Raw genomic sequence first — 27,955 nt, forward strand, 5'->3', positions numbered from 1 at the left:
GATAACCAGACCTACATGAAATGGTCCTCATAAGTTCTCACCCTCATCATGACCTACTTTGGACATAATCCATCGCCCCAAAAGAGGGGAAATTAGGAGACAAAAAAAGAAATATTAATTAGGGTTTTCGTCTCGTTCTAGGCTTTTATAGAGGAAATGGAAAATGAGAAAAATATTTTGAGAAAGCTAAATATTACTTTATTTCTCTTTATTTTTTCTAATAAACTTAAATGCATTTTCGATTTCTTAATCTAGATTATTTGGCATTTTCGTTCTTTAATTTTTTTAAAAAATAACAAGGATACTGAACTCCGTCTCTGACAAAAAAAATGACTGAAACTACAAAGTTTAAAAAATATAGGACCAAAATGTTAGCTTAAAAGGTTAAAGGATAAAATGCTGACAAAAATGAACAATCGGAACAATCGTCACATGAAATGCAAATGTATCTTTTAACGAGAAAGGTGAATTCTGTCGAAAGTAAAGAATTGGAATCTCCAAAATTAAAAATATATAGAATCAACATGCTATTTTAGAAAATTAAAAAATAAAAACACTAATTACGAGACAAAAACGCATTTAAGCCTTTTGTAATATAGAAAAAAAAGAAGCCTGATTATAAAAATTATTTATTTATTATTGATATATATTAATTGTTGATTGATAATTGAATCTATGTGAAACTGTGAATATTAATTAATAATTACCTGTTTTTACCGAAGCTAATTAGTAATTACTATACTGTGATGATTGTGTGTCTCTTTCTCTCTCTCTATATATATTAATTAGTAATTAAGATGCAATTATAATATATTTGATCGCCTCACTTAAAAAGAAAAATAAAAATTTAATAATCCTTGATCTATTTAGAATTTGATGGAATATTAATTAAGAGAGAACAGTCTCATGTATATTTAAATACTTGGTTTTATATATATAATAAAAATATAATTCATCAATTTTGTTATATATTTTTGAAAAATGAATTCCAAAATATATTTCGGTCTAGCTTGTGTTCTGCTTTGTGGGCCCAAATGTTTATTTTTTTCACAGCTTGTGATGTTTTACAATGATGCTTTTTTGAATATTTGTCCCGGAACACCCCAACCAAATCATTTCAGAGCTCATCCAAAATGAAGAAAAATTGCGTGCTTTTACTGTCCAAAATTTATGATGTAATTATAATTAATTTTTTAAAACAATTATATATAACGTAATTTATTCTTATAAAAAATAAAACAAGATATATGCATAATGTTTGGATTCGTTTTCTAACTGTTTTGTTATGTTTTGTGGAGATAGAGAGAGAAAAATAGAGATAAATAAGTGTGTGTTAGAGATAGTATGTATGTTTGAATTTGTTTTTGGAGATAATTTAAAATAAGTATTGTATGTTTAATGTTGTGTTTTGAGAGACAAAAATTACTATTCATTGTCAAATAATGTCTGTTTTATATATATTTATGTATATGTATGTGTGTATATATATATGTATTTATGTTAAAACAGTTTAAAACACCTAGATAAGGTGTTTTTGAATTATGACAAACATTGGGTATGTTTTGATTTGTCCCGAAGATAACTTGAAAATGAAAACCAACATAGTGATGGTAGTTTGAATGCATTGGCTATGCTTTGATTATCTAAATAAACAACGATCGTGGGAACCACATCATGAAAATCTTGATATGGTCATCCGATACTCAAATTAGTAGATAGTTTGAGAGGATAATGAAGATCGTAAGAAGAATTATTTACTGAAAATTTTCAATTATACGGTTACACGTGAGCCACAAATGTCAGAATGATCTAATAGTAACAGTGAGTCGGTACATGTTAGGATTTTTTTTAAGATACCGACGGGCAAGATCATAAAGACCTTGAATTAAAGAAATGAATACAAAATTTGTTTGAAAATCGAAGGTATTTATCTGAAACATTGTAAGATGACTTTTGTAAAAATATCTCCACATCATAATTTTAACTGTAAAAGAACTAAGAAAAAAATCATTTAAAGACTCATTCAGAAATGTGGAATTTTTTTATTCAAGTTACAATAATCGATCAACAGACACATTATAATAATATAAAATATATTTATTATAATGAAATTAATTACTTTTTTATACACCAATTATATCAAAAATTAAATAATTCAAACACTTTATTGCAACTAAAAATTTCCTCAAAAAGGGATACTTTTCTTGCAAGAAGAGCAAACACAAATTGATCAATTAATATTTCTTCATCTTTATCATGACTTTAATCAAATCATCAAAGATAATTTCTCAATGATATGAAGGCATTAATTCTCTTTCTCTTTTACAAAACTGTCCCACCTAATGAATAATGATTAATTAATACCTTTTTCTCCTTTCTGAACTCTTTCGTTTCTGTTCGTTTTTTAAGACCTGACATGACATGAGATGATAATCTAGACGCTATTTATCACTTTGCCTTAAAACTTATAGGACTTGTTATTCTTGTCTTTTTTTTTTTTTTAAATGCGGTTCAATTTATTACTATAGTTCAATATATTTTGAAAATATATGATTGATTATATATTGCATATTAATAGTGGTTAAAGAACAAAAGTATCTTCTATAAGGTTAAAAGTATTTAAATAAGACAAGAATTTGTGTCTTTTTCTTCGAGTCATTACTTAACCAAAGTTGGATCAGACAATCACAACTAATATCAATCACTGATCATTTGTTAGGTCTTTTTCGATTTGGTATTATTAGTTACGATTTTCCCACATTGCAATCTATAAATTGAATTTTTTTTAATTTTAGTTAGTACGTGCATTTTTTTTTTATAATTAATGGAGCCGTTAGCAGTCTCACCCGCATTTCAATATATTTTTATTAATTATTAGATAAAAAATACACTTTGTGACTAAAATTGAGAAAATTGTTCACTGATAGAATATAATTTGAGAAAATCGTAACAAATAGTGAAAAAAAACGAGACCCAAAATACAATTTTTCCATTACATATATACCTGATCCGTGACACTTTTATAATCGATTTAGGTCCTAATTAAATTAATTGATGATGGAGATAAATTCCGGCAAACGACCCAAGAACTAAAGTACGATTTCAAATGGGATCACATATAAATATTAATTAAACATGAGCATGAATGAGAAAAGGTGGCATGCAATTCAGTATTCAAGAGAAGATATCTATGATCTCTTGGTTTGTGAAAAAGTTTGCTAAGTGGGTTGTTGAAGAAATTAAAATCCATATTCAAAATTGTCTAGAGAGAGAGAGAGAGAGAGAGAGAGAGAGAGAGAGAGGGAGAGTATGAAAAAGAGGCAATAATAATGGGGATGTAGGAGAGGAGACAGAGAGTTGCTTTTGTGTACCTGTGGGAATAAAACACACTGTATAGTCTAGCTATCTACGAGGATCTGGTTGGCGTGAACATACATGTCATAAACATCAGAATCGTAAATTATGAATTGTTTAAAATTTATTATAATTATAAATATTTTGTATTATTTAAAAATTTATATTTATTTTCTTAAAATTAATTATTGTTTAACGAATACCATCCATCATGAGGGGTATTTATTAAACTTTCATTAATTTTAATAAGATATTTTTAATATTTTAATTAATAAAAAATATTTATAATTATAATAATTTTAAAAGAATTTGTAATTTACTCTTTGGAGAAACAAATGGGAAAAACTAATTAAAAGAAGAAAGATAGATTAAAGGGGGTGAAAAAGGAGGTAGCATGCACACATTTATATGCATGCAGATGCAGAGAACAAATGATAAACATGAAAAAGGTTAAAATATATATATATCAACTTTCGCTTTTTATCTCTCTACATCTCCGCTTACATTATACTCTCAAGCTGCCTCCTTCACCACCTTTTAGTTTCCCAACCAGTCACCCGTTTATTTTATAATAACGGAGTTAAAAGAAGTCGCTATTTATTTCCATTTGATGCAAGTGTCATACTGCTACCATTTCAAAAACCCGTCCAGCTTTCGACCTCATAATTTCCAAACAAGAAAACCCCAACCAGCACAGTAGAAACATACACACACACACACATTCAAGTGGGACGGGTGGTTTCAAGGGGGAGGTGAAATCAAGAGAATTCATAAAGAAGACGTAGCTAGTTCTCGGTTCGTGGTTATTTGAGAAGATAAGAGAGAGTTATCTCTCAAAGAGGGGGGGTTTTGGGGTGGGGTGTGGGCTAAGTTATGCGTGCAGGAGCTTGTGCAGCACAGACCCTCTCACCGGAGGCTGCTTCCGTCCTGAAGCACTCTCTCAGCCTGGCCAGGCGCCGTGGCCACGCTCAGCTCACTCCGTTACATGTCGCCGCCACTTTGCTGAGCTCAAGACCCAGCCTTCTCAAAAGGGCTTGCCTCAAATCTCAGCCTCATCATCAACCCTCTCATCCTCTTCAATCCAGGGCCCTTGAGCTTTGCTTCAACGTCGCCCTTAATCGGCTTCCGGCCTCCCCGGGACCGCTCCTCCATGCGCAGCCTGCTTTATCTAATGCACTCGTCGCAGCCCTCAAGAGGGCTCAGGCCCATCAGAGACGAGGCTCCATAGAGCAAAACCAGCAACAACCGCTTATAGCTATCAAAGTCGAGTTGGAGCAGCTGATTTTGTCTATTTTGGATGACCCTAGTGTGAGTAGGGTTATGAGGGAAGCTGGTTTCTCTAGCACCTCAGTCAAGAACAACTTGGAGGAGTCCAATTCAGTTTCTTCTGTTTTCCAGTGTTATAACAGTACCCCTGGTGGGATTTTCTCCACTCCCAGTTCTTCTCCCACTGAAGCCCATCATCAGAGGGAGTTTACAATAAACCCTAACAGTTTCTGGCAAAACCCTCATCTGTTTTCGCCTCAGAAGAAGCCTGTGAGCACTGATGAATTCTTTTTGAAGGAAGACATCAAGGTGGTATTGGAGGTTTTGTTGGGGAAGAAGAGAAAAAACACTGTTATAGTTGGTGACTCATTATCCATGGCTGAAGTGGTTGTTGCCGAACTGATGAGAAATCTTGAGAAAGGAGAAGTTCCAGACGAGTTGAAATCAGTAAAAATCGTCAAGTTTCAGCTTTCATCAGTACCCCTCATGTTCATGAAGAGGGACGAAGTAGATATGAATGTAGCTGATCTGAAAAGGAAGGTGGAGTCTCTTACATCATGTGGGGGAGTCATCATCTACATTGGTGATCTAAAATGGACGGTTGAGAGAGTTGGTGATGATGATGAGATTTCTGCTGGTAATGAATCCAATGTTTACAGCCGTGTTGACTATTTAATTGCGGAGATCGGAAAGTTGGTTTCTTGGTTTAATTACAGCTCAAGTTACATGAGGGTTTGGTTGATGGCCACCGCCAATTACCGGACTTATATGAAGTGTCAGATGAGACAACCCCCTCTGGATGTTCAATGGGCTCTTCAAGCTGTTTCTGTTCCATCAGGTGGACTAGGATTAAGCCTAAGGTGAGTTAAAATTTTTTGTTTTTCTGTTTTCAAGAATGTTAGTAAGATGGTGTTTAGGAGGAGCGATTCAGAATTTAGCTTATCAATGTGCATCATTAGACTGAAAACTGTAAAGTTTTGGTTAAATCTGAAGCATTACAATTATAGTAAGATGTAGTGCAAGAACTTTACTAGATTTTCCATAACAATTTCTTTTTGACTACCTCAGACAAGGACATAACTTCGAAAATTTTTGGCTCCAAAATGTAGGAGGGTTGTCTGTATAAATGGGAGAGCATGCATCTCTCCTTTATTTTTTTCCTGTCCTTTTATTTTCCTGGTTGATTTTAGTCAAAGTTGTGCATCTTCTACTCATTTTTTGCATATTCATTTGTCTTATTATTTCTCTGCAGTGGCCGGGATTCAAGAACCAGCTTCCCACAAAGTCCATCTCAAGTTACTGACAGAAAGCTATTCTGTCTCAAGGAGGACCAAGATGTTCTCACATGTTGTCCAGATTGCAAATCCAATTATGAGAAAGAAGCTAGCTTCAAATCAATCCACCACAAATCTTTTCCAATCAACAAGGATGAAGAAAATGGCTCGGCCCATTTTCCCTACTTGCTCAAACAACACAGCGACGAGGCAGTCGAAGAGGTACTAACGATAGAGTATGAATTTGTTATTCAGTTTATTGCTATCCTTGTTCAAATCTCTAATCTAGATTCATTATTTCACTCAAATTCAGGAAGCTTTAAGTGAATTGAGGGAAAAATATAACAAATTCTGTCAAAGTCTCCACCAACATAGCCAAAATCTGCGTAATTCAAGCTCCGTCGTTTGCGGTCTTGGGAGGAACTATGACTACACTTCATCGTACTCATGTGGGCCAAACAAGAACAACATCCTTGCTAATTCTGAAACAGTTTCATTCGCTTATCCTACAATGAAGCCTAATCAGACCATCGGCTCTCTGCCTCGGTTCAGACGAAAGGAAACATGCCATATCGAGTTCAGTTTTAGCAATGGCAATTCCAAACTTCAAACAGTGGAGCCGAATTTGGATTCCGAAGTAAAGATCACCCTTGCCCTTGGGAACTCCATTTATGCGGACGCACGCGCACATGACAAAATTGGAGTGGACAAGGATTTGCTTGGCATATTTCAAGAAAATGTGCCATGGCAATCAGAAACCATTCCTTTGATTCTAGAGGCATTGATGGATTCTGAAGGGACCAGTCAAGATAAGTTTTTGTTGATTCAGGGGAAAGACGTTGTGGGGAAACAACGAATAGCCGCTGCAGTAGCAAAGTCTATGTTTGGTTCTTCTGACTTGCTCTTTTGCATGAACATGAGGAGCGATGCAAATACGGTAGCTGAGAATCGTGAAATACTGGAGAAAGCCTTGAGAGATCATGAAAAACTCGTTGTTCTAGTTGAAGATGTCGATTATGCTGATCCTGAATTTTCAAAGTTTCTTGCTGATGCCTTTCTTGAGGCTGGAAAACAGGGCTCCTGGAGAAGGCACACTAGAGATTCTAGCCAAGCAGTATTTATCTTAACAATGGACGGAGACAGCGGCTACTGTATGGCAAGGGATAACGTAAATTCTGTAATTCAGATGAAGCTGCTTGTCAATGAGTCCAAATTCGTCGCTGTGATGCCTAATGTTGTGCACAAGCGGAAAGCAGAGTGGGATTTCCCAATCAGAGGGAAGAGCCGAAGGAGCAATGAGATGGACGAGGTCTCCTCCAATGCTGTCGAGAATGCAAGGCAGTTGAGCTCAAATGCTCTCGATCTCAATGTCAAAGCTGAAGATGATGAGGCGGACGAAGGCAAACTAGGCACGTTCAGCCCAATTTCAAGCGACTTGACACGTGAAACGACAATCATCGAGCAGCAGAGTTCACTGAGCTTCCTGAAAAAGATCAAGAACTGCTTTGTTCTGAATAGGAATTCGGAGCAAGACAAGCAGGCAAGAGAGATGTTCATGTCCAAATTCAGAAGGTCTTTTCAGGAGGCCAACATAAGCAGTTTCAACATAGACGAGACGGTGTTGGAGGAAGTTTTCCAAGGTTCGGGATTCTATCTTAACAGCCTGTTTGATCAATGGCTGAAAGACGTTTTTGAGACGAGTTTACGGATGATTGATACAGGGGAGAAGGAGAAGGTTAGCATTAGGCCATGTTTAGGATGGAAAGGAGAGAGTTCATGTCCGAAGGATGGATTCATGGGAACATGTCTTCCCAGAAGAATCCCACTTTCTTTCATAGGTTAAGACTTAACCTTGTAACATATTCCTGTAATTCTAATTAGGCTGTAATTAGGGTTTTCAAATACAATGCCTAGCTTGTTTTCCACAGCTTATAAGTTTCCTTCACTTCTACATAAGCCTTATGTTCATCTTTGCAAGATCAAGAAGATGTTAGGGAATTACGATGGCAAATTTGCCGTTTGAATAATAGCTATAGTTTAAGTACAATATTTTTATATCGTTCAGCCATTTTCATACTGAATTTTAGTTTGGATCCGATTCGATCAAATTTGAATCAATTATATGATAATTAGTGTAATTATTATATAATTCAAAAAAATGAATAATTATATTGTAAATACAATATACACTTATTCTGTGATTAATTCGATTAATCAAATCTGATTGGAACAAAATTTTTCCAAGAAATTATTACATGAAGCGGCGGAGGTGGGATGTGTCTGCATGTGATGGAGGAATGTCGTGAGCTCATATTTGGACAATTATACCTTAATGATGCACTTGTGCAAAAGGAGTTCTCACTGATACCTATCAAAATTTGATGAAAGCTTTGTCATGATAGGGAAATCATGATTGGCAGGCTCTCAGGCCTGCCTACTCACTCTAAGCCACTACCTGCTCTAAGGTACTTCATTTTGTGTTTTATTTTATACACAAAAAGTCATATGTTAAAAGGATAAATTACAATCTATCTGTATTACATATAGACAACCGACAAACAACTCCCTTATTATAATTTTTTTGATTATGAATCATTAGATCTAGTTATATTTATATATATATATATATATATCAACAGTTCAAATTGTAAAAATAAATCAATAGACTATATTTTTTCTGATTTAGATTAACGATCTGTATTTTAATATGCAAAATAATACTAAAATTATACAAGATAAGAAAATAAATTTATAAAAATTATAAAAATAAATCTATACACTAAATAATGTCTAAAGTATACATACATACATATATGTAGTATACACATATATACAATATTGATAAAAAAAATAAAAACAATACACAAAAAAACTAGGGAGGGTGGCATGGTGCACGCGACCAGGTGGGGGAGAGGCGGCCGCCAATATAGGAGGGGGGAGGGTAAAGGGGAGGCGACAGAAATGGGGAATATGGAAATGAGGTGCAGTGCAGGTATGGGAGGAGAAAAAGGGGTAGCAGAGCGGGGAGGCGGTGCAAAGGAACATGCAGCTGAGAAGAGGAAGACAATATATTTTCTATTTATTTTTATTGTTCATATCCTTTAATTTTTTTATATAAATCATATATATTTTTGAACCATTGATTTGAAAAAATAAAATATTGTCATAAATTTAAGTAAGATTTTATCTAGATTATAGATTATTACAAAAGAATATGAACAATTGATTTATATTAGATGGAATTCAACGATTGTAAAATAAAACTTAAAAAAAAAAAAAGAAAAATTTGCTCGTGTAATACACCACTCGTGTGAAGGGGTACTTTCCATATTTTAGAAAATTGAGGAGATAAATTGATGTTTTTTTTTATTGAATCGATTACAATTACAATCAATTACAGTTACAATTAATGGGGGAGGAGAGAAGGAAAACGGCGACAATGGGGGAGGGGCATGGGATGGGAAGTAGCAACGGGGGGGGGAGGGGGAGGGGGAGGGGGCCGATGACCAGAAGTGAAAGGGGAAAGGGAAGGAGAAGGAGAGAGGGGAGCGGAAGTGGCGAGGGGAGAGGGGAGGTGCCAACGAAGGAGGGGGGAAGGGAAAGCATGGAAACTGGAGGGAAGGGGATCGGAGGGCAGAGGCGGAGGGGGAAACTAGCGGTGGGCTTTTATATATACATTATTTTAAATATTAATATTTTATATATAATTATTAATAAATTATTTGTTTATATTAAATATAAATAAATAATAATATATAATTATACAAATTAATATTTTTTAAATTTAAATTTAATTAAAAAACACAATAGAGGCGCTCCCATTGCATCCATCCTTATAAAGAATGTACATCGCTTTATTTTAAAAAATATAAAAAAATAATTTATTTATTTTCACGGTGGAATGTTTTGCACATATGCCATATCGAAAGAAATTGCTTGTAATGTTTTTCTTCATATATATAATTAATTAGTAACTAATATTATAATAAGTTAATAATATTCAAAATTCAATTTCGTGAATTAAAACTAAAACTCGTTAACTCATCCATCCAAGAATTTTAATTTGATGGAATTTCCGCACTATTTTGTGAACGAGTATCAAATCGAATTTCAAGTCAAACAAATAGTAAATTAAGTGTGTTTTAGAATATTGATAATGATTTATGAGTAAATTCATATAAGGCGGCCTAGTCGTAGTGTGTGCGAATCAACATTGGGAGATGGACATGGATATAATTAGTACCTAAACATTTAGTCAATGCTATTTTCAAGTGTAGGCGCCATAAACATAGCATGGTAGGAATTGAATTTTCTATTCTAAATCCTGTTGTATCTCTTATTTATCTATATTAATAAAAAAAAAATTTTAATTTTACTTACAAAGAGCAGTGACTTATAACGCTATATTAATTTTTTAAATTACTAAAAGTATGCTTTATGTATTTTTCAACCCCCTCTATTCAAATTTTTATTCTCATCTATATATCTATATGATTTATTTATACTAATATATATATATATATAGATTATTTTCACTCATAAATAATAATTTGTGATACTGTGGCATCAAAATTTTTATCCCAATGATGTTGTTAAGTTAATTTATTTTATTTACATATTTATCTCTTTTTTGTGAATGTGATATGTCGGTTATATATTTTATTCTTATGTATAATATATTTTAAAGTATAAAAAATTATTTATTATATACACGCAGGGACGACATGTCATAACGACTAGTATTAATATAAAAAAAATTTTTTATACTCATAAACAACGATTAATGATACAGTTATATTTAATTATGATAAGTATATCCTTACTTAGATAATTTTAAAAAATAATTAAAATTATTGTTATTATTATTATTATTATTACGTAAACTCGACATCATTTTAACACCACATACACTACACCAATTCTTTTGGTGCACCGATAATACCTTAAGTTGTTTTTTTTTAAATGTAATTTATTGGTTTATATAGTTTTGTTCTTATTTATAATATATTTTTAAATATTAAAAAAATAATATTAATATACACGTAAGGACAGTGTGCCACGATAATTAGTAATATTTGATATATATATATATATACATGATACATGTACAACTGTTTTCCTTAAATAAAATTGATGTTTATTACATCTTAGGATGATCACCTCTAGACTTCCTCATAGTATGATTGCAATCTTCGGACAAGCTCTAAATTTATTTTATTACTTCAAATTCTATACGAATCAATCTTGTTACATCCAAAATTTATAATGTATGGACTCATCATGAGTATTTGGTTATTTTTGTGTTTGTGGTTCACGTAAAATGGTATAATTGGGGTAAATTTATAAATAGTCGTTTTTCGTGCAGCATGTTTAACTTTTGCATCCCTAGCATTTTTTACGACTTCATTTATCTTATTTTTATGATCTACCTAACTTAACTATCAGGAGGTTACAACCAAGGCCTTCCCAATAGGGTTATGATAGTGATTTGTTTTGTAGGATTTATAACTAAGATGTTCAAGGCATATTTCTTGTAATTATTAAATTTCTAAGTTCACTCTAAAAGACTTTTAACTCGAATTTTCAGTACAACAAAACTGAAGATACACTCTTTGCAAATGTGACATGGACGCAGCAAATAGAACATATAATGTAATAGAATTTAAAATAGAAAATTTGATTTGAACAACGATGCATTATCCTAACAGAAAAATTTAGGTCTCATAATTAAGAAGTTGCAAGCCCAGAAAAAACTCTGCACGTATGTCATTTTCGTGATAATCTATTGCTTAGTTCCACTTTTTGATAAACTTCTCATCCTTGCGGATCTAGAATTTGATTTGGGGCTACTAATATATTTTATTATTCTTTGATTTTGTTTTACTAAATAATGTAATGAATTATTTTAGTTATGAAGAAAAAACTTAGAAGAAATATTAAAATAATTCGATCTTGATTTAATCATAGTCAATTATTATATGTATGGTATTATTAAATTTGCTTTTGTGTTTATCCGAATTTGGATTAGAATTTCTTCTCTATTTTTATTTAATTGGACCCCAATTATTTAAATTAAAACAAAAGAGAGAGAGAGAGAAGAAAATGCCTCCTCAATTGTTGGACAAAATAATGTAGAAGAGTTTCCACGTACTCACCAACACGGCCCCACAAATTGAACACGTGGTCCTTTAATCTACGCCATGAGCGCATGTTAGCCTGACGTTTCTGGAAAAACCACGACGCCTGCGCCGAATCTTCTCGAGATGCGCCTCCCACCAGCCCAAATATGCATATATTTATATATGTCCGTCTGAAAGTTCACCTGACATTCCAAACAAAAATATCCTCTTACATTACATACCTAACCTTCAAAATCTCAGACAAAAGAACACACACAGTGGGAGGTGAAACTATGTGTTTCTTGGTCTGCGACAAGGAGGAGACGGAGGTGGGGCGGCAGCAGGCGCCGGGTTCGTGCCCCTACTGCGGCGGGAAGGTGCATGCGGTGGACGTCGGCACCCGGTGGCGGTTCTGCTTTATCCCAGTTTGCTTCCGATTCAAGCGCAAGTACTTGTGCTCGCTCTGCTGCAGGCGTCTGGTTTTGTACGATTCGTGGTCGTAGATTTCATCCCAATTCAATAGAAACAACTCATTATTTCTTTCTTAATTTTTTGCCATGAGTTTGAGCCGTCATTTGGTGGATGAGAAACGTTGAAGATCAGAATTCAGCATGCAGTTTTAGGACAGATGTTCACAGCTGCTCTGTTTTGTCTCTTGATGATTAATTATTGTGTATGTACAGTGTATGTATAGGTTTACATCCGTCGAGACAATCTTGGGAAAGGCTTTAGATTGTCGACAACGGGAAAGTAATTTTGTTTCTCACTTACTCTCTGAAATTTAAAATTGATCCGTTCTACTTCATTTTAATCAGTAATTGTAAGTTGCAGCAGATTTTCAGGAGTTATGATGTTTGTTTCGAGTGTTAATGTTAGAAAAATGTTTCTGAGGATGAATATTGGTTTTGATCAAGTTGTGCAGAAATATGAGTTGATTGTCCGTTGGATTGAATTTTCTATTTCTAAATTTTGAAAAATTTTCAATTGAATTTGACGTTTGTATAAGATCTTTCTTAAATAAAATAAAAGAATAATTACACTCTTTTTCCGGTGTAATTATACGTAAACTCTTTATAATTAATTTAAAAAATTACATTTAGTACACATGTAACAAATAGGTCCTTCAATTAGTCACCATTTTTTTTTTAAATTTATTGATATTAACAAAAAAACTAAATTAAAATCGATGTTTGTTCCTGATTGATCACTTATTATTGATTTATTGAAAATCAAATAAATTTATATGACTAAACTGTCATTATAATAGTAAAAATATACGTATCTTATCACATGCATTAAAATATGAAGATATATAAGTATAAATTGATCATAAAATATTTATTTGACCTGCAATTAATCAGTAATAAGTCAATCGGGGTAAGTATAAATTTTTATATCCTTATTTTTTGTTACAAATTCAATGAATTTTAACTAATGGGGGAACTTATTTATTCGAGAAAAGCAAACTTCAAAGCTATCAGACATAATCTTTCAAACTACAAGGAATTTACGTGCAATTACAGCAAACTTTAGGGAAGAAGAGTGTAATTATTCTTAAAATAAATAATGTCATCGTTATACACTAGTGTATATATTAATTGATATATATGTATATAATAGAAAATTTTAATAGGATTTTAAATAAAAACTTCAACTGGATTCTCTTATTCTTTGGTCGAACAAAAAAGAAACTAATTAACCAACAATATTAGCTGGCATGTGGGTATAGCATCATCAAGAACCGATCAAATATAAGAGAATTGACAAAGTTTGAACTGGGTTTCTTCAAATGAATGATCGATGGCCTAAAAGTTAAGTCCTATTTTTCATCAGAAACCTAAGAGAAACAATTAGGTGCACGAACACGCTTTCTTGCTTACAACAAATGTAGAACAAATAAATCAAAGACTTGCAAATGCCACAAATTGCACGTTTTCGGGTAAGATTTAGGTCTGTCACTGACTGGTTGAACCAAACACACACACACATACAAGAAGAGAGAGAGAGAGGACACCAAATTGTAAGTATTAAAATTCCATAACAAAGCCCATGTTTTAAACTTACAAGTCAAATCAATTTCGTGACCTTTGTTCCGACATGAGTATCCAAAGACGCGCTAACACAAAATCTGTCGTAATCCAAACGTTTTTCTTCTTCGAAATAGTTTAGTCAATGGAAGGAGAAGAAAAACGTAATTTTGGTACTAAAATTATAAGGGATAACACTTTTGCTTATTTTTTATTTTTGAATTTATAATTGACGATTATAATTAAAAAAGACAGCATATTGAGTGAATATATCGTCACAAAATGCTAAATCCATCACTAATTTGATATTTCTATTGTGGTGATATTTGGACTAAATGTGCCCTCATCCCCCAATAGTTATAGGATCGATATTGCAGTTTTTCCTTATGCATGTTAACTTCCTCGTGCCACATTAGGAGTTGATGGAAAAATTTTAACACCCCCCCCCCCCCAATTAACTATATCACGTACAGAGTATGTGATAATTTACAGCTAAATAAGTCTTTTACAATGAGATATAAATTATGTATTGTTATTTCTTAATTACCGTTAATAATTGCAATTTCTAAATGGGACACAATTAAAAGTGCCACCACCAAATAGTTAGTCGACCAAAATTGCAATTTTTCCCCTAATTAAATTTTATAAACCCTCAAATGGTAAGTTACATCCAAGAATTACTTGTGTATAAATCACGAGAAAAGTCTTTCTTGATTAACATACACTAAGAGAAATATGATTTTTCATTATAGATAATTACCATGGTTAAAAGCAAAAAATTATGACGGATACAAATTAACAACGACAGTACAACAGCTACTAGTCATTATTTTTACAAACAAGACCAACACATTTGATACAGCTAAACATTGGGACAAGTATTTTACCCATAGAGAAAATCATATATATAGCGTAGTAAAAGTTTAAGTTTTTGTATCGATTTTGTCTAACTAATTAGGTAGATAATAATAATTCACTATGACTTTGAAGCAGCAGTGATTTATATTATAAGGAATAATCAATTTTTTCTTTTTGAAGTGATAGACGAACATGTGGATTTCCCTTATTAGTTTACAGCTCAAAATTCCACAAGCACTTCACCGCGCAGTCACATCTATAACCAACCGTAGAGAAGAAGATATCAGCGAATTTTCAGTATGATCTTCAAATTAAATTCGTATATACAGACATAGACTTTATTTGCTGAAGTGACCTATTTATATATATATATATATAATGAGGTCATCATCGTTTGCTTCAAATGGCAAAAAAGCCTGCGCGCAGGGACAGCGACCAAAAACGTTATCAAACCCAGAAACATGCATGTCTCATTGCTGAAAGGGACGTCAACACTTACCTTCACCGGTTGATCTTTCTCAGTTTTGGTTGGGCCTTCACCACTTGATCTATTCTTTAGTAATCTTTAATTGGGATGGATGATAAAGTCCATTTTGATAAAGAATGCATCCGTACCTAGGATGTCGGACGTCGATTGATTTTCGGGCAGTTTGCAATAGATTTTACTTTTATTATAAAAATAAGTTGTAAAAGAAATCGTAACTTTAAACAGTTGTAAAAGTTGAAAGTGTTTGAAAATAAAAGTTTAAAGTGAAGAAAAAAAAAAGTGAAAGTTGGGGTATTTAGAAAAATAACTTAATATTTCGAATTTTAGTAATATATTGCACAAGTCCTAATTAAATCTAAATAGGTTAAAAGTAGGAGATCTATGTAAAATAAAAATACTATCTGCAACTTATTTTCAGTAATAAGTTGATAAGCGCTTATTGCAAGCCGTTGCGAACACTTTCTTAGTGTCCTCTTTAAAATCTATGGGCTCGCTAAACCTATTTTTTTTAATAAATAAAAATTGAGTTAAATTTGTTATAGTTGCCTCAGGCTCTTTTCACCAAAGTGAATCGTAATATTCTCACTAATACCACGATATTGAACTATATAGTCACTGCCAACTCATAATACACTCATATAAAATAATTAGTTTTATATTCTCAATGAGTCGATCAATACACTAGACATGAAAGCGCGTGTAGTATTGATCAAATCAAACATTATAAGCCAATCACCACCAACGCAAGCTCTCATACAACATCTACGTAAAACAATGAGTTTTGCATGTTTTATAAGGTTTGAACTCGTGATATTCAAATAGAAATCTATAACTTAACCATCAGACCATCATCTGTTGTTGATGTAGTGTTTTTATAACATATTTAAGATTTTTCTTAATTTTTCAGTTATATCTTTTATATATATGAAATTACAAGAAACTCTTTTGAAATTTGTCATAATTATAAAACATAAGTACCCCTTATTATTTAAAAAATTATAAATATTTATAATTTTTTAAATAATAATTAAATATCAATAATTAAGCCCAATCTCACAAAAATCACTTACAACGTACCCTATGTATATACGTACCTATTGAGACACCGTCAAGTATTAAAATAATTTTTTGAGAAGATAAGAGAAACAACTCAATTAAATTTAGGTATATATGTCGGAGATTGCATAATTATCAAATAAAACTTTAATGATTTTCAGGGGGACCCGAAAAAATTATAATATACGAAAAGCAAAAGAAAAGAATGAAGACCAGCTACACATTGTCGGATTTATATATAATATATCTTCGGATTAGTTTATTTATAATACTATTGATTTAATTTGCATTGCTAGGAATTTATCCTATCAATGATGAGCCCAAAACTATGAATCCCAACAAACTACTGTAGAAGAACATAGTAGATTATGAAAACCTTTTATACACGCCAGTATTACAACAGCCAAAAATTTTCTACAAGGACTACGGGGTGCAGGCTCCTAGAAGGCTACGAAGTGAAGGCCCTTGGAAGAGCTACGAGATGAAAGCCCCCCCCACGATACCAAGTAAAAGAAGGACGGAATACAAACAAGGTAGGAGGCGGAGGAAGATATGAGCTAATAGAAAAGATTTGAGAGGACAAATAACCGAGGTGAAAACCTACGACCTGAGCAAAAGAGACCTCGCCCTTACACACAATCAAAGAAAGAAGGTAAGTGACAGACCAAAGCCTACGATTGGAAAGGACGAAATATGGCATCAAGAGGAACCAACGAGAAACTATCAAGTTAAGGAGGTCGATGGAGATAACCTCTAAGAACTCGAATAACATCCTCTTTATGCAAATTGAGGAATGTCAGAAACAATCATTCTCGTAAAAGATACACATACGAGTTGCTCTCTTTTGAAGTCATCTATAAATAGGCCACCATAAACCAACTCCAAGGGAAGGAGGAGAGTCATATATATCACATCATTCTCTTTGTTTGCCATTCTTTCCCTTGAGTAACTATTTTTGGTATCATCACTTTATAAGATTTTTTAAGCTATTTAATCTTAACACGGACAATAATTCTTTTACAGTTTGTTAGATTTCATTTTTACCTTTTATATAATTGATCTTTTTCCTCCCAAAGCAAAAATATGTGTTTATATGATTTTTAATTCTAATAGTTTGACGATGGATAACTTTTTTGGGCATTATTGCAATACGAAGAATTTATTATATCAAACACCTTACTATCTTACAAATTTTAACATCTTATACATTCAAACACTTGCCGAGCTTATATTTAAAATAAAATTCAATATGTTTAAATTCTTAAAACGTCTTATAAAATGTTCCAAATAAACTTAGCCAAACACTCTAAGTCTTCATGATTAGGAGAGCGTGTTGATGAATTTAAGAATTTGAATGTGTATATATCTATACTTGTATATTATTATAAAAGAAAACATTTTAGTGTATCAATTTTTGAAAATTCAAATTTATCCTTTATTTTAATATTTTTTAATAATTTCATAATTATATTTTTTTCTCTTAAATACCCATTTCTCCAATTTTCTCTCTCACTTAATACTTCTTTATATTTATTATAATTTATTATTTACATAATTATTTTATTATTATTTTACACTAACTTTTTTTATATACTTACAAAAACCACGTATGGTGTATATATATGTGTGTGTGTTGGAATATACATACTGACGTATCCCTGAAAAAGGCAAAACAGAAATCGCTTAATGAAGATGGATAGCCACGTGCTGAAGGGCCCAATGATGGAATGCTCACATTGTCGTTAAATGAGCACGTCGGTATGGGGGTGGGGCTGGTGTAATTCTATATAATTTTTTATAATTTAAAAATTATATTTGATATTCTGAATACTTTTGTATTTAATAAATAATTATTTTTATTAAAAATTATTAAATTTGATAATATTAATAAAAAAATTGAATGAAAATTTATATATACTTCCTATTAACTTATTGTTGATTTAATATTGATTAAAGAAATAATTTTTTAACCAAACTACCCTTATACATATTCGTACGCTAATTAATGTGAGGAAGTATATTTTAACCCTACATGGATAATTTGATTTAGCTTGTAATTAATGAGTACTAACTAAATTTGGGGTAAATACGATTTTTTATTCAAATTTTTTTATTAATATCAATAAATCACGTGGATTTTAACTAACGAAATGATCTATTAGTTACACAAAAAGAAAAAATTATGAGTATTAGATATTACTTTTCAAACCACATAAATTCTATATGTAATTACAACAAACTTCAAAAAAAAAAAATGATGAATTTTATATGTAATTACAGCAAATCTCAAAGAAAAATGACGTAATTATCCCTAATCGTAATTAAGTAATACTAAAAAAAATTGTGATTTTAGTGGTTGAAATATAAGGGTTACATTTTTGTCCTGTTAAAATCAGTTTTAGCAATTTGGATAATTGGAAAGGTATTTTATCAACATGTATGAGTTTGTTGATTATAATTCTATAATTGGAATAAAATAGAGATATAGATGGACAAACAAAATATATATATATAAGGACCAAACCTCTTCTCCACACTTTCCACTTTCCACAATCTCCCCATCCCCACACACACATACAAAAGTTCTTGTTTCTCACTTGGGTCCCCATTATCCATAATATCATTACAACATATATATGTACATGTATACACAAATCTCCCTTCAAATTTATAGAGAGAGAGAGAGAAATTAGAGAGAGAAATTAGAGAGAGAGAGTGAGATCAGAATGCGGATTGTGTACGTGTGTGAAGAGGAAGAGAGGGAAGTCGGGAGGCATCAGGCGCCGGGGAGATGCCCGCGCTGCGGAGGCAAAGTGCAGGCGGTGGACGTTGAAGCCAAAGGCAGGTTCTGCTACTTACCTGTTTGCTTCAGACTCAAGCGCAAATATTTCTGCACTTTCTGTTCCAAACGTTTGCTTTTGTACTGATTACTCATCGATCCATCATCCCCACTTGTAAATTTCATTATGCTTTCGTCTCTCGTTTCTGCACATTATACGTTTTCTTCTGGTCATTCAAATCTCGCGTGTTTTCCCCAAATTGCAGGCTTGTATTTGGATCAATTGGACTTTGATTTTGAGAAAGGGAAATGAGAACGAGAGGGTTTAACGTAATTTACTTCATTTCATATTGTAAACGAGCAAATTACTGGCCTATAAATAAAAATCTCTAACTTACCCCTATCTATTTTTTAATATTATATAATTTACCTTTTGAAAAACATATGGGAGATTTTAATTAATATACAGGGATAAATTACTAATTCTTTTTTATGAAAGGATAATTTACTCATTTACAATATGAGAATTACTTGCATTTTTTTCGACAACGAAATGTTAAAAGTGCATAAAGTGAGAAGTATTGAAAATAAACATATATATATACCAAACATATAATCTAATAAAGTTCTACTTTACGGTTAATTCAATTATATATTCGTCTCAATGAACACCTAAATTGTTAGAAGCTCAATATTTCATTGTGGAGCTATTGGGTTCAAATTTATTGATACTGTATATGAGTGAGAGTGTATGCGTGGTAATATATATATTATTAATGAAAAATTACACTTTTGTTTTTATATAATAGATGGTGTTGCAATCTGATATGATAGTTTATAGATTTACCATATTTGGTTTAATACGCTAAAAAATTATACTATTTGAGATCAAAATGTTGTAACTTTTTATCCTATGGGATAAAAAATTTGATTATAAAAAAATTTATTTGATCTGTAATAAATCAGTAATAAGTCGATCAAAGATAAATATGAATTTTTATTCTATTCTTTTGTTAATATCGACAAATTTTGTGGATTTTAACTAAAAAGACAATTTATTTATTAAAAAGAAGCAAACTTCAAAATTACTAAAAATAATTTTTTAAATTATATAAATTTTCTTTATAATTACACTAAATTTCGAAGAAACGACAGTAAAATTAGCCCTTAAAATAAATAACCTCCTCTCTCATAAATCATGGGGCCCCTAGAATAATGGAAAAGTTGAAAAGCAAAGCTGGAAAGTGGTCCCAGTTATCAAATATTAGGGCTAACATATCTAAAGGTATGAGTATGAGAGCAGCTCCCTCCTACCACAGAGATGAGAGATGTGGTCCATTCCTAGCAATCAATCATAAGCTTCCAATTTATTTCCATCACAACCAAATTTGTACACAAATTTCTCCTACTCATCATTTTTATTTTTTTCGCTTCACCATTATTTATGTTGATACTGACCATTCACAACTAACACAATATTCTGATTTTCAAATGTATTTTTTTTTTTAATAAAATTCGTGGCAAGTCTAGAAGTGTCTGATTTTTAAATTATGGTTTCGGGTGTTTCACAAGGACAATTATGTCGGGCTATGAGGGTGTTTGGCGGAACTAATTTAGAATATTTTATAAAATTCTGCATGATATTCTATTAATTTTCTAATTACATATATTTTTTAATGTAACGGGATAATTATTTGTGCATTCCTAATATGTAGTCTATTTATAAATGAAAAATTATACATACACCCATCAGAAATGCCAGCATTATTTATACAAACTACCTATATTTTTTAAAAAATTACACATACATACACCTCAAAAAATATCGACACATTATACAAATTATCTTTATTTTTCTACTATTAGTGGTGGTTTCTATAATTATGCTAAAAAAATAATAATTTATATAAATAAATTATAAATCAAGGAATGTAAATATAATCATTCCAAAAATATTTCACTGACTATGAAAAACTATTCAAAATACAACTCTCAACCATGTTGAAATTCGTAAAGTTAGTTTTTTGTTCAACACACGAATTCACTCAGATTCGGAGGCAAGATCTCTTATCGGAATTTATTTGACTATGAACACGTTACTTTAGAGTGTCGGACACAAAATCGAAAGTGTGTTGTGTTCAAAACTGCATAATTATATTACTTTTTGGATGCTTGAACTTAGTTCCATTTCACTCAAAAATATGTATATCTCAAGTACTAAAAAAGGAAGGTAGCTGTTTTGTTTTAACGTGTACCATACCAACATATCCTGCTCTTGCAATATCACAAGCCGTGTCGTTTTATATATGTCTAGGGCCCTAATGGACCTATGCATCTACAAATTAATATATCAAAAATTATATTCATCCCAAAATTTGAAATTTCGAAAATTATGAGAAATTTTCCCAAAAAGGGAAAAAGTGTGTGAATCATTGATCTCATAGGCCCAATTTTGTGGGCCCATGTCCCATCAATATCTTATCCGTGTAAGTAAATAAATTACACCTTGTGTGTGTGCATAATTTTATTCTTATTATATTTAATTAAATAAAAAATAATGAACATAAAATGGATCGTTAATCAGAATCGTGGATAGAAGAATTACTGGTAATAAATTAACTTTAAGAGATGTTAGTAAAATAAGTATAGTTAAAGGATATTTTAGTACACACAGGTTTTGTCTATTATCTACCGTTACTATAAGCTCTTCCTACTTAATTAATAGTACAGATGTACTAAGGAATGTTGGTGACCGACCAATATAATATTGAAATTTTTTTTACCAGATGAAGTTTGATCAAATCAAATCAATCACATAAAAAGTGAGATATACTTATCATATGATTAATTATTTTTTCAAATTATATATTACAATAAATATATTATATTTTTCGTATAATTGATTTGTGTCTGGCCAAATATCCAATTAACAAAAATTGGGTTGCCCTTACACTTAGTGTGGAACTACAGTGAATAAATGGAGCAATATGTCAGCAAACTTTTGTAAAAGGAACACGTTGCCTTTGACATGAAACTTGAGATTGGTTATAGAAGAACAATTTGCTAAGTAGAAATTTTAGTTTAGACTTTGTAATAAGTCAGTTGTACATTAGAAATACACGTGTTAATAACTGTGTTATTACATTAAATACAAACACGGACTTTCCGAGATACGAATAACTAGACTCGAAACAGTCCGAACATTAATATGTTATTATGATTAAAATAATAAATTTACAATATTTTACAAATATTTGTGGGATGGAGTTTTTATTGTAATTTACACATAAAATTATGATAAATATAGATGGAATTTAGAGGGTCCAGCACGGGCATGCCGCCCCTAGTATTGTTGGCAGAGTGAGGAAAGGACATTCCTGCAGGAAAACAAGACATCATTAAAGTGGAACAATCCAAAATATAATAACTACATATATACTTCAAAAATTAAGGCATTTCTTACACGTTCACATGCTTTAAAAACCAACGTACTCCGATTGGTATTCCCATCAAATATCTTACCTATATAAAAGAGCAGTGACCTGACCCCAAAAAACGAACACAAAGAGAGAGAGAATGAAGATTTGTGATGAAAAGTAAGGAGAGAGAGGTGGGGCGACAAGAAGCGACGGGGGCCTGCCCCTCTTGCGGCGGAAAGGTGGCGGCGGTGGACGTGGAGCGGCGGTGGAGCCTCTGCTTCCTCCCACTCGCCTTTGTACTCAAGAGGAAATATATCTGCACCAACTGCTCCAGGCGCCTCGTCTTGTATTCCTAGACATTTTCTTGCTTCATTTTCTGTTTCTCAAATTTGCTCACCTCATTGACTATGTATATCAGATTCAGCTCTAGAAATTAATTGCATTTTACCTCCTCTTAAAATATCAATGACTGCCACAAAAATTTATTGAAAGAATAGCCGAAATTATACTTTTTTAGTCCGACGCAATAGGCGTTCGACAAATTTAGTCCTCTACTTTATGAAATTTTCAAAATAGTCCCAAAATTGAGAAAATTTGACACATTATTACTCCTCTGCCTATGGAATTTATGGAACCAAATGTATCGAGTTTTCTAAATTTTTGAATCAATTTGAAAATCACGTAAAATATAGGATTAAATGTCTCAATTTTTTTTATCATTTTCAAAATTGTATAGTTTGAGAACTAAAAATATTGAAATCGTCAATCTTAAAAGTATAATTTTGTCATTATAATAATAATAATAACAACCCGAGTCCTAAATTTTTAGAAAAATTCACTGCTAGTATTATATGTCAAGAATTAAGAGTTCTGTTGTCTTTAATTAATTAAGCTCCTATTGATTTAGAATGCATCAATATATTAAATTTATTTGTAAGTGTGTAAAAGAGCTGGAAAAATAAAATAATTAAGGACCAATGTCTTAATATACATAATTGCTAGACTAAATTTCTATTATTTATTCCTGATTTACTTATATTAAGTACATTCAAACAAATTAAAAAGAAAATTCAATCAAAAAATAGTATTTAAATTCATCGATATCCTCTCTCTCCCTATATATATATATACTACAACAGAGATTGAGTTAGGGTACTCACCAGAAAGTTCAACGAAAACCCTCCAATAATTAAATTAGATTAAATAAATTATTTAAATAGTTGGAGATTATTATAAAAGTGGTACAATAAGTATCACTTTATAATTTATGTTTTTTCTCTTCCCAATATAAATTCGTTTCTTTCTCTATATTTTTTTCTTTTATATTTATTTTTGTTTTAAATATTATATATAATTTTTTTACACACATATTTGAGTATACGGAAATTTTCTATACTATATACCTAATTAAAAGTAAAAATTTTATCTAAATCAGATTAATTAAATTTAATTAATAATATAATTAGTAAAATGATATATTTATCATGTAATTTATTATTTTATAAAATTATATATTAATTATAATATATATTATATTTATCATATAATTAATTTAAATTTAATTACTTGATTTGAGTAGAATTTTGTTGGGGCACTAGAAACAAAAAAGTACCATTGGCCCTTCCCTTATTCATAGCCCTTTGGTTAGGTGACAACTTTATATCCTATCTTGAGTTTGTTTAAAGTTGAACTTTCATCAGAGTTCACATCCTCAAGGGTCCCATACATGATCAGAGGTTCACAACCAGTACACTGGATGGTTGTGATTGTACTGCATCCAGTTTATTTTTATTTTTATTTTTTTATATTTACATTTTCGTTGAAAATGTAAAATTATATTTTTTTTAAATGTAAATTTTAAAACTATATTTACATCTTTTTTAAAAAAATTTCATTTACACTTGACCATCTTCCTTTAGGGTTTGGATGAAAAATATTGACGTTAACAAAAAAGAATTTATATAAATTTTTAATTTTGCTCCTCGTTTAATATTTTCAAGTATATTTTGTACTTATAAAGAGATGATGTAATATATATATATATATGGAGTAAGGTTAAATAATTATATTTTCCCTTATAAATGCAAAATTATTACATGAAAATGTTAAATGAAGAGTAACATTAGAAATTTATTTAAGTTTTTGATAATGTCATTATTTTTTGTCCGAATCATAACAAAAGGATATGTAAACAGTGAATCTTCTAAAAGAGTGTAAGGTAATTTTAAATTTTTTTTTGAAACAATAATTTTGTATTTTCAGAAAAAGTTTAAGTATACCGAACCCATTTTTTTAATAGTAAAATTCATTTTATTTCCTAACATTTGAGTTTAATTTTAACATAGTCATTGTCTTTTTAGTTCACTTCAAATTAGTTCTTTCGATCGGTGATTTTTCTGTCATATTTATCTTATAAAACTTTTATTTTTTTTTGTAAAAAAATAGTTTAGTCCCTCACTTTTTATTGTTAATTGCAATTTGGTCCCTCATACATGTATTTTAAAAAATATAACCATGTTTTATCAGAAGTGTTTATAGATAAATAATAATTGGATCAATGATATATATATATATATAGACAAACATAATTTCTGTAAATGTAAGAACTTTTTGCACTTTTTAAATAAAAAACACTTGGAATAAATAAATTGAAACAAAAATTAAAATTAATACAAAAGTTCTTAAACAAAGAAGCTTTTGAAATTATGTTTTTGTCAAGCAAAAACATTCAAAAGCTAAAATATTATTAATTTAAAATTAAAAATTTGTGTTATCTTGGATCGATTAGGCCCTTGCATACAATTATTTTTTAAAGTAAAATTCATACCATATAATTCGAGTAGGCACTCTATTGTAAGACGGTTAATTTACACTCCATTCTTCAATATTTTAATTGACATATTTAATTTTTATTTATTTTCTAATTTTCGAAGAATCTTTTTAAATATTTTTGCCCATATTTTATTATTTGAACTATTTTCTCCAACTTATTTATTAAGTGCTTTTTTAAAAAAAAAAACTCGAGAAGTTTATTAAATTCAAAACAATTATTTTTATAGTCATATATAAAGTTATTATCTAAATAATTGTCCAATGATAAAATTTTCCAATGAATACGATTATATTTTTCTAAATTTATGAGAGGGGGACCGAACTGCAAATTAAAAAAAAAAAAAAAAGAGAAATTATTAAAATAAATATTTTTAATAATTTTTTTATAAGATCCAACACCTATGCCGTCTTTTACTGTGTGATCGACTTTTAATCTTTATTGAACACAAAAACTTTGTTATATAATAAAGCAAATGAACATTTCTCTTTATTATCATTTCAACCACGGCCATGATCTCTTACATGCATGTAATAATAAAATCACTTCAAACGAACATCATTAATAATGTTTGTTTGAAGTATATGTGGGCAGAACTAATTCTGAAAAATGTAGAGAATGGGATAATAATTAATTAGCAGTAGCAATGGCAAACATTTTTGCCACCTCTAAATTTGCAAACACCTCCTCTGGTGCAATCACTGACACAGAAAACCCAACATTTTCCATCGTTGTCAGGATTATCATCCACTCCTGCCTTGCAGTTTCCAAGACTTGGCCATTCTTTACAGCATTTTCCTTGCCCTGCCACATTCTTTCCACCTGAAATTCAATTATTAATATTATTTAATCATGCAATCAAATTTAATATATTAAAATTCAAGTAAACCAAAATAAATCACACGCACACATACAAACATATTAGGGTTTTTTTTTAATTTAATTATGATCGATTTTATTATTACAATTTAATCAATATTCCTTTATATAGTTGAATAATCTTTTTTTATTCGACTGGATTTTGTACTAAGAAGGCTTCTTGTTTAGGAGGCTTTAGGGTTTATAAGTCATCATGGTGTTACTCATCTGCAATCGATATGGAATGCATGTCTAATCAAAATGTACATATAAAACGAGAGCTAACCTAAGAAGAGGGCGGAGACGACGATAATTAGGAGAAGTGAGAGAGTCTTGATGGTGGCCATATCTTATATGTTAGACTAATTAACCACGTCTGTCAAATTTTTGCGTTGAAACTCAGTAATGGTGTTGCGTATTTATAGACTATAGAGAGTGATGAGGTTTCATGTTGTTGTATGAGTTGATTCTGTTTTGTTAATTCAGTAAATTGAGATTAAGCATCTGATGCTGTATTTTCGACACTGAGATCTTTGGTTTTGTGTGTAGAATGAGGATTTTAAGGTAGCTGCCAACATAATAGAATGTAATTATATAAGGATATGAGTTTTATGGATTTTGTTGGAAATTTGATTTAAGTTAATTGAGTAGTTGACCATTTGAATCCGATTTTTTGGATTCTTTTGTAAATGCTGATTGTGATATAATCAATATTTTTGGCTGTTTTTAATCATTTTGAATCATGTTTACAAGATCTCGATGAGATTAATGCTATAACTGATTTTGGCTGTTATTATGACATAATAATACCAAGATTATGACATCTATTAAGGTGAAGAAGCTGTATCAAGTGTAATAAAAAATCCACGCGAGTTAAATTTGTCTGAAATTGTATTTTTTAGCATGATGAATTTTAATTTTTGTTGCAAGTATTTTCAGATTCAAAATCGAGCCCTACAAATATAGATGTATTTCAACTTTTATAATAATTTAGAGTGAAATTCTTGAGATAGGATTTACCCACTAAACTAATAAGTCTAACACTTATTCCCTATAATTAAATATTTAGAAATTTGCCCTTATATATGGTATATATATATATTTGTAGTGTCACATTTTTTGCATCTTAAATTGAATTAAAATTTTCTAATTAAAATAGATACATTTTAACTCCTATAAAGCAAAATATAATTAGTAAGTTAAGTAGTTTAAATTTTATAGACTAAAAGCTAAGAATGAGTACAATAAATATACAAAAAAAAAAAAAAAAACACTTTCACGTAAAATGTTTTTTTATAATTTGGTAGTAAAATTAAGATATTAAGAGTGTAAATGTTTATTAAAAATGAGTAATTATATATCTATTTTTTAAATATAACAAAATATATTTGTTCATTTTTCTCCTGAAAGCTTTCAACTTTTGGCTAAACATATTGTCAATTTCTTCTTAAAAGTATAGAGGCGTTAGGCATATTATACTTGTTGTATATTTATTATATTAACTTACTTCTTTAGTTCTAATTTAAATTCTTCATTTACTGAATATCTTTCTATATCTTAATTAAATATATTTATTTTAATTAGAAAATAATTTGATAATAATTTAATATGCAAAATATTTTTATATA

General features: G+C 30.7%; 4 protein-coding genes across 4 annotated transcripts; all 4 read left to right on the top strand.

Annotated features, from left to right (window-relative positions):
- Positions 1-3,820: 3,820 nt before the first annotated feature.
- Positions 3,821-7,821, top strand: LOC105161665 (protein SMAX1-LIKE 4). The gene is made up of 3 exons (XM_011079437.3): positions 3,821-5,480; positions 5,873-6,116; positions 6,208-7,821. Exons 1-3 carry the CDS (start codon positions 4,228-4,230, stop codon positions 7,735-7,737), a joined length of 3,027 nt encoding a protein of 1,008 aa, XP_011077739.1. The 5' UTR covers positions 3,821-4,227; the 3' UTR covers positions 7,738-7,821.
- A 4,383-nt stretch (positions 7,822-12,204) lies between these two features.
- LOC105161792 (uncharacterized) lies at positions 12,205-12,910 on the top strand. Its single transcript, XM_011079606.3, has one exon. The coding sequence runs from the start codon at positions 12,307-12,309 to the stop codon at positions 12,514-12,516; it is 210 nt and encodes a 69-aa protein (XP_011077908.1). The 5' UTR covers positions 12,205-12,306; the 3' UTR covers positions 12,517-12,910.
- A 6,076-nt stretch (positions 12,911-18,986) lies between these two features.
- Positions 18,987-19,623, top strand: LOC105161666 (uncharacterized). The gene has a single exon (XM_011079438.3). It carries the CDS (start codon positions 19,168-19,170, stop codon positions 19,366-19,368), a length of 201 nt encoding a protein of 66 aa, XP_011077740.1. The 5' UTR covers positions 18,987-19,167; the 3' UTR covers positions 19,369-19,623.
- A 3,081-nt stretch (positions 19,624-22,704) lies between these two features.
- Positions 22,705-23,105, top strand: LOC148788201 (uncharacterized). The gene has a single exon (XM_088880810.1). It carries the CDS (start codon positions 22,810-22,812, stop codon positions 22,993-22,995), a length of 186 nt encoding a protein of 61 aa, XP_088736936.1. The 5' UTR covers positions 22,705-22,809; the 3' UTR covers positions 22,996-23,105.
- Positions 23,106-27,955: the final 4,850 nt, after the last annotated feature.

This window comes from Sesamum indicum, linkage group LG5 (assembly GCF_026168435.1).
Source record: "Sesamum indicum cultivar Baizhima isolate 11 linkage group LG5, ASM2616843v1, whole genome shotgun sequence".
Taxonomy (NCBI): Eukaryota; Viridiplantae; Streptophyta; class Magnoliopsida; order Lamiales; family Pedaliaceae; genus Sesamum; species Sesamum indicum.

Coding starts and splice junctions, on each gene's coding strand:
- LOC105161665 (XM_011079437.3), top strand. CDS start 4,228: ATGCGTGCAGGAGCTTGTGCAGCACAGACCCTCTCACCGGAGGCTGCT. Junction 5,481..5,872: donor GGACTAGGATTAAGCCTAAG/GTGAGTTAAAAT, acceptor ATTTCTCTGCAG/TGGCCGGGATTCAAGAACCA. Junction 6,117..6,207: donor GCGACGAGGCAGTCGAAGAG/GTACTAACGATA, acceptor ACTCAAATTCAG/GAAGCTTTAAGTGAATTGAG.
- LOC105161792 (XM_011079606.3), top strand. CDS start 12,307: ATGTGTTTCTTGGTCTGCGACAAGGAGGAGACGGAGGTGGGGCGGCAG.
- LOC105161666 (XM_011079438.3), top strand. CDS start 19,168: ATGCGGATTGTGTACGTGTGTGAAGAGGAAGAGAGGGAAGTCGGGAGG.
- LOC148788201 (XM_088880810.1), top strand. CDS start 22,810: ATGAAAAGTAAGGAGAGAGAGGTGGGGCGACAAGAAGCGACGGGGGCC.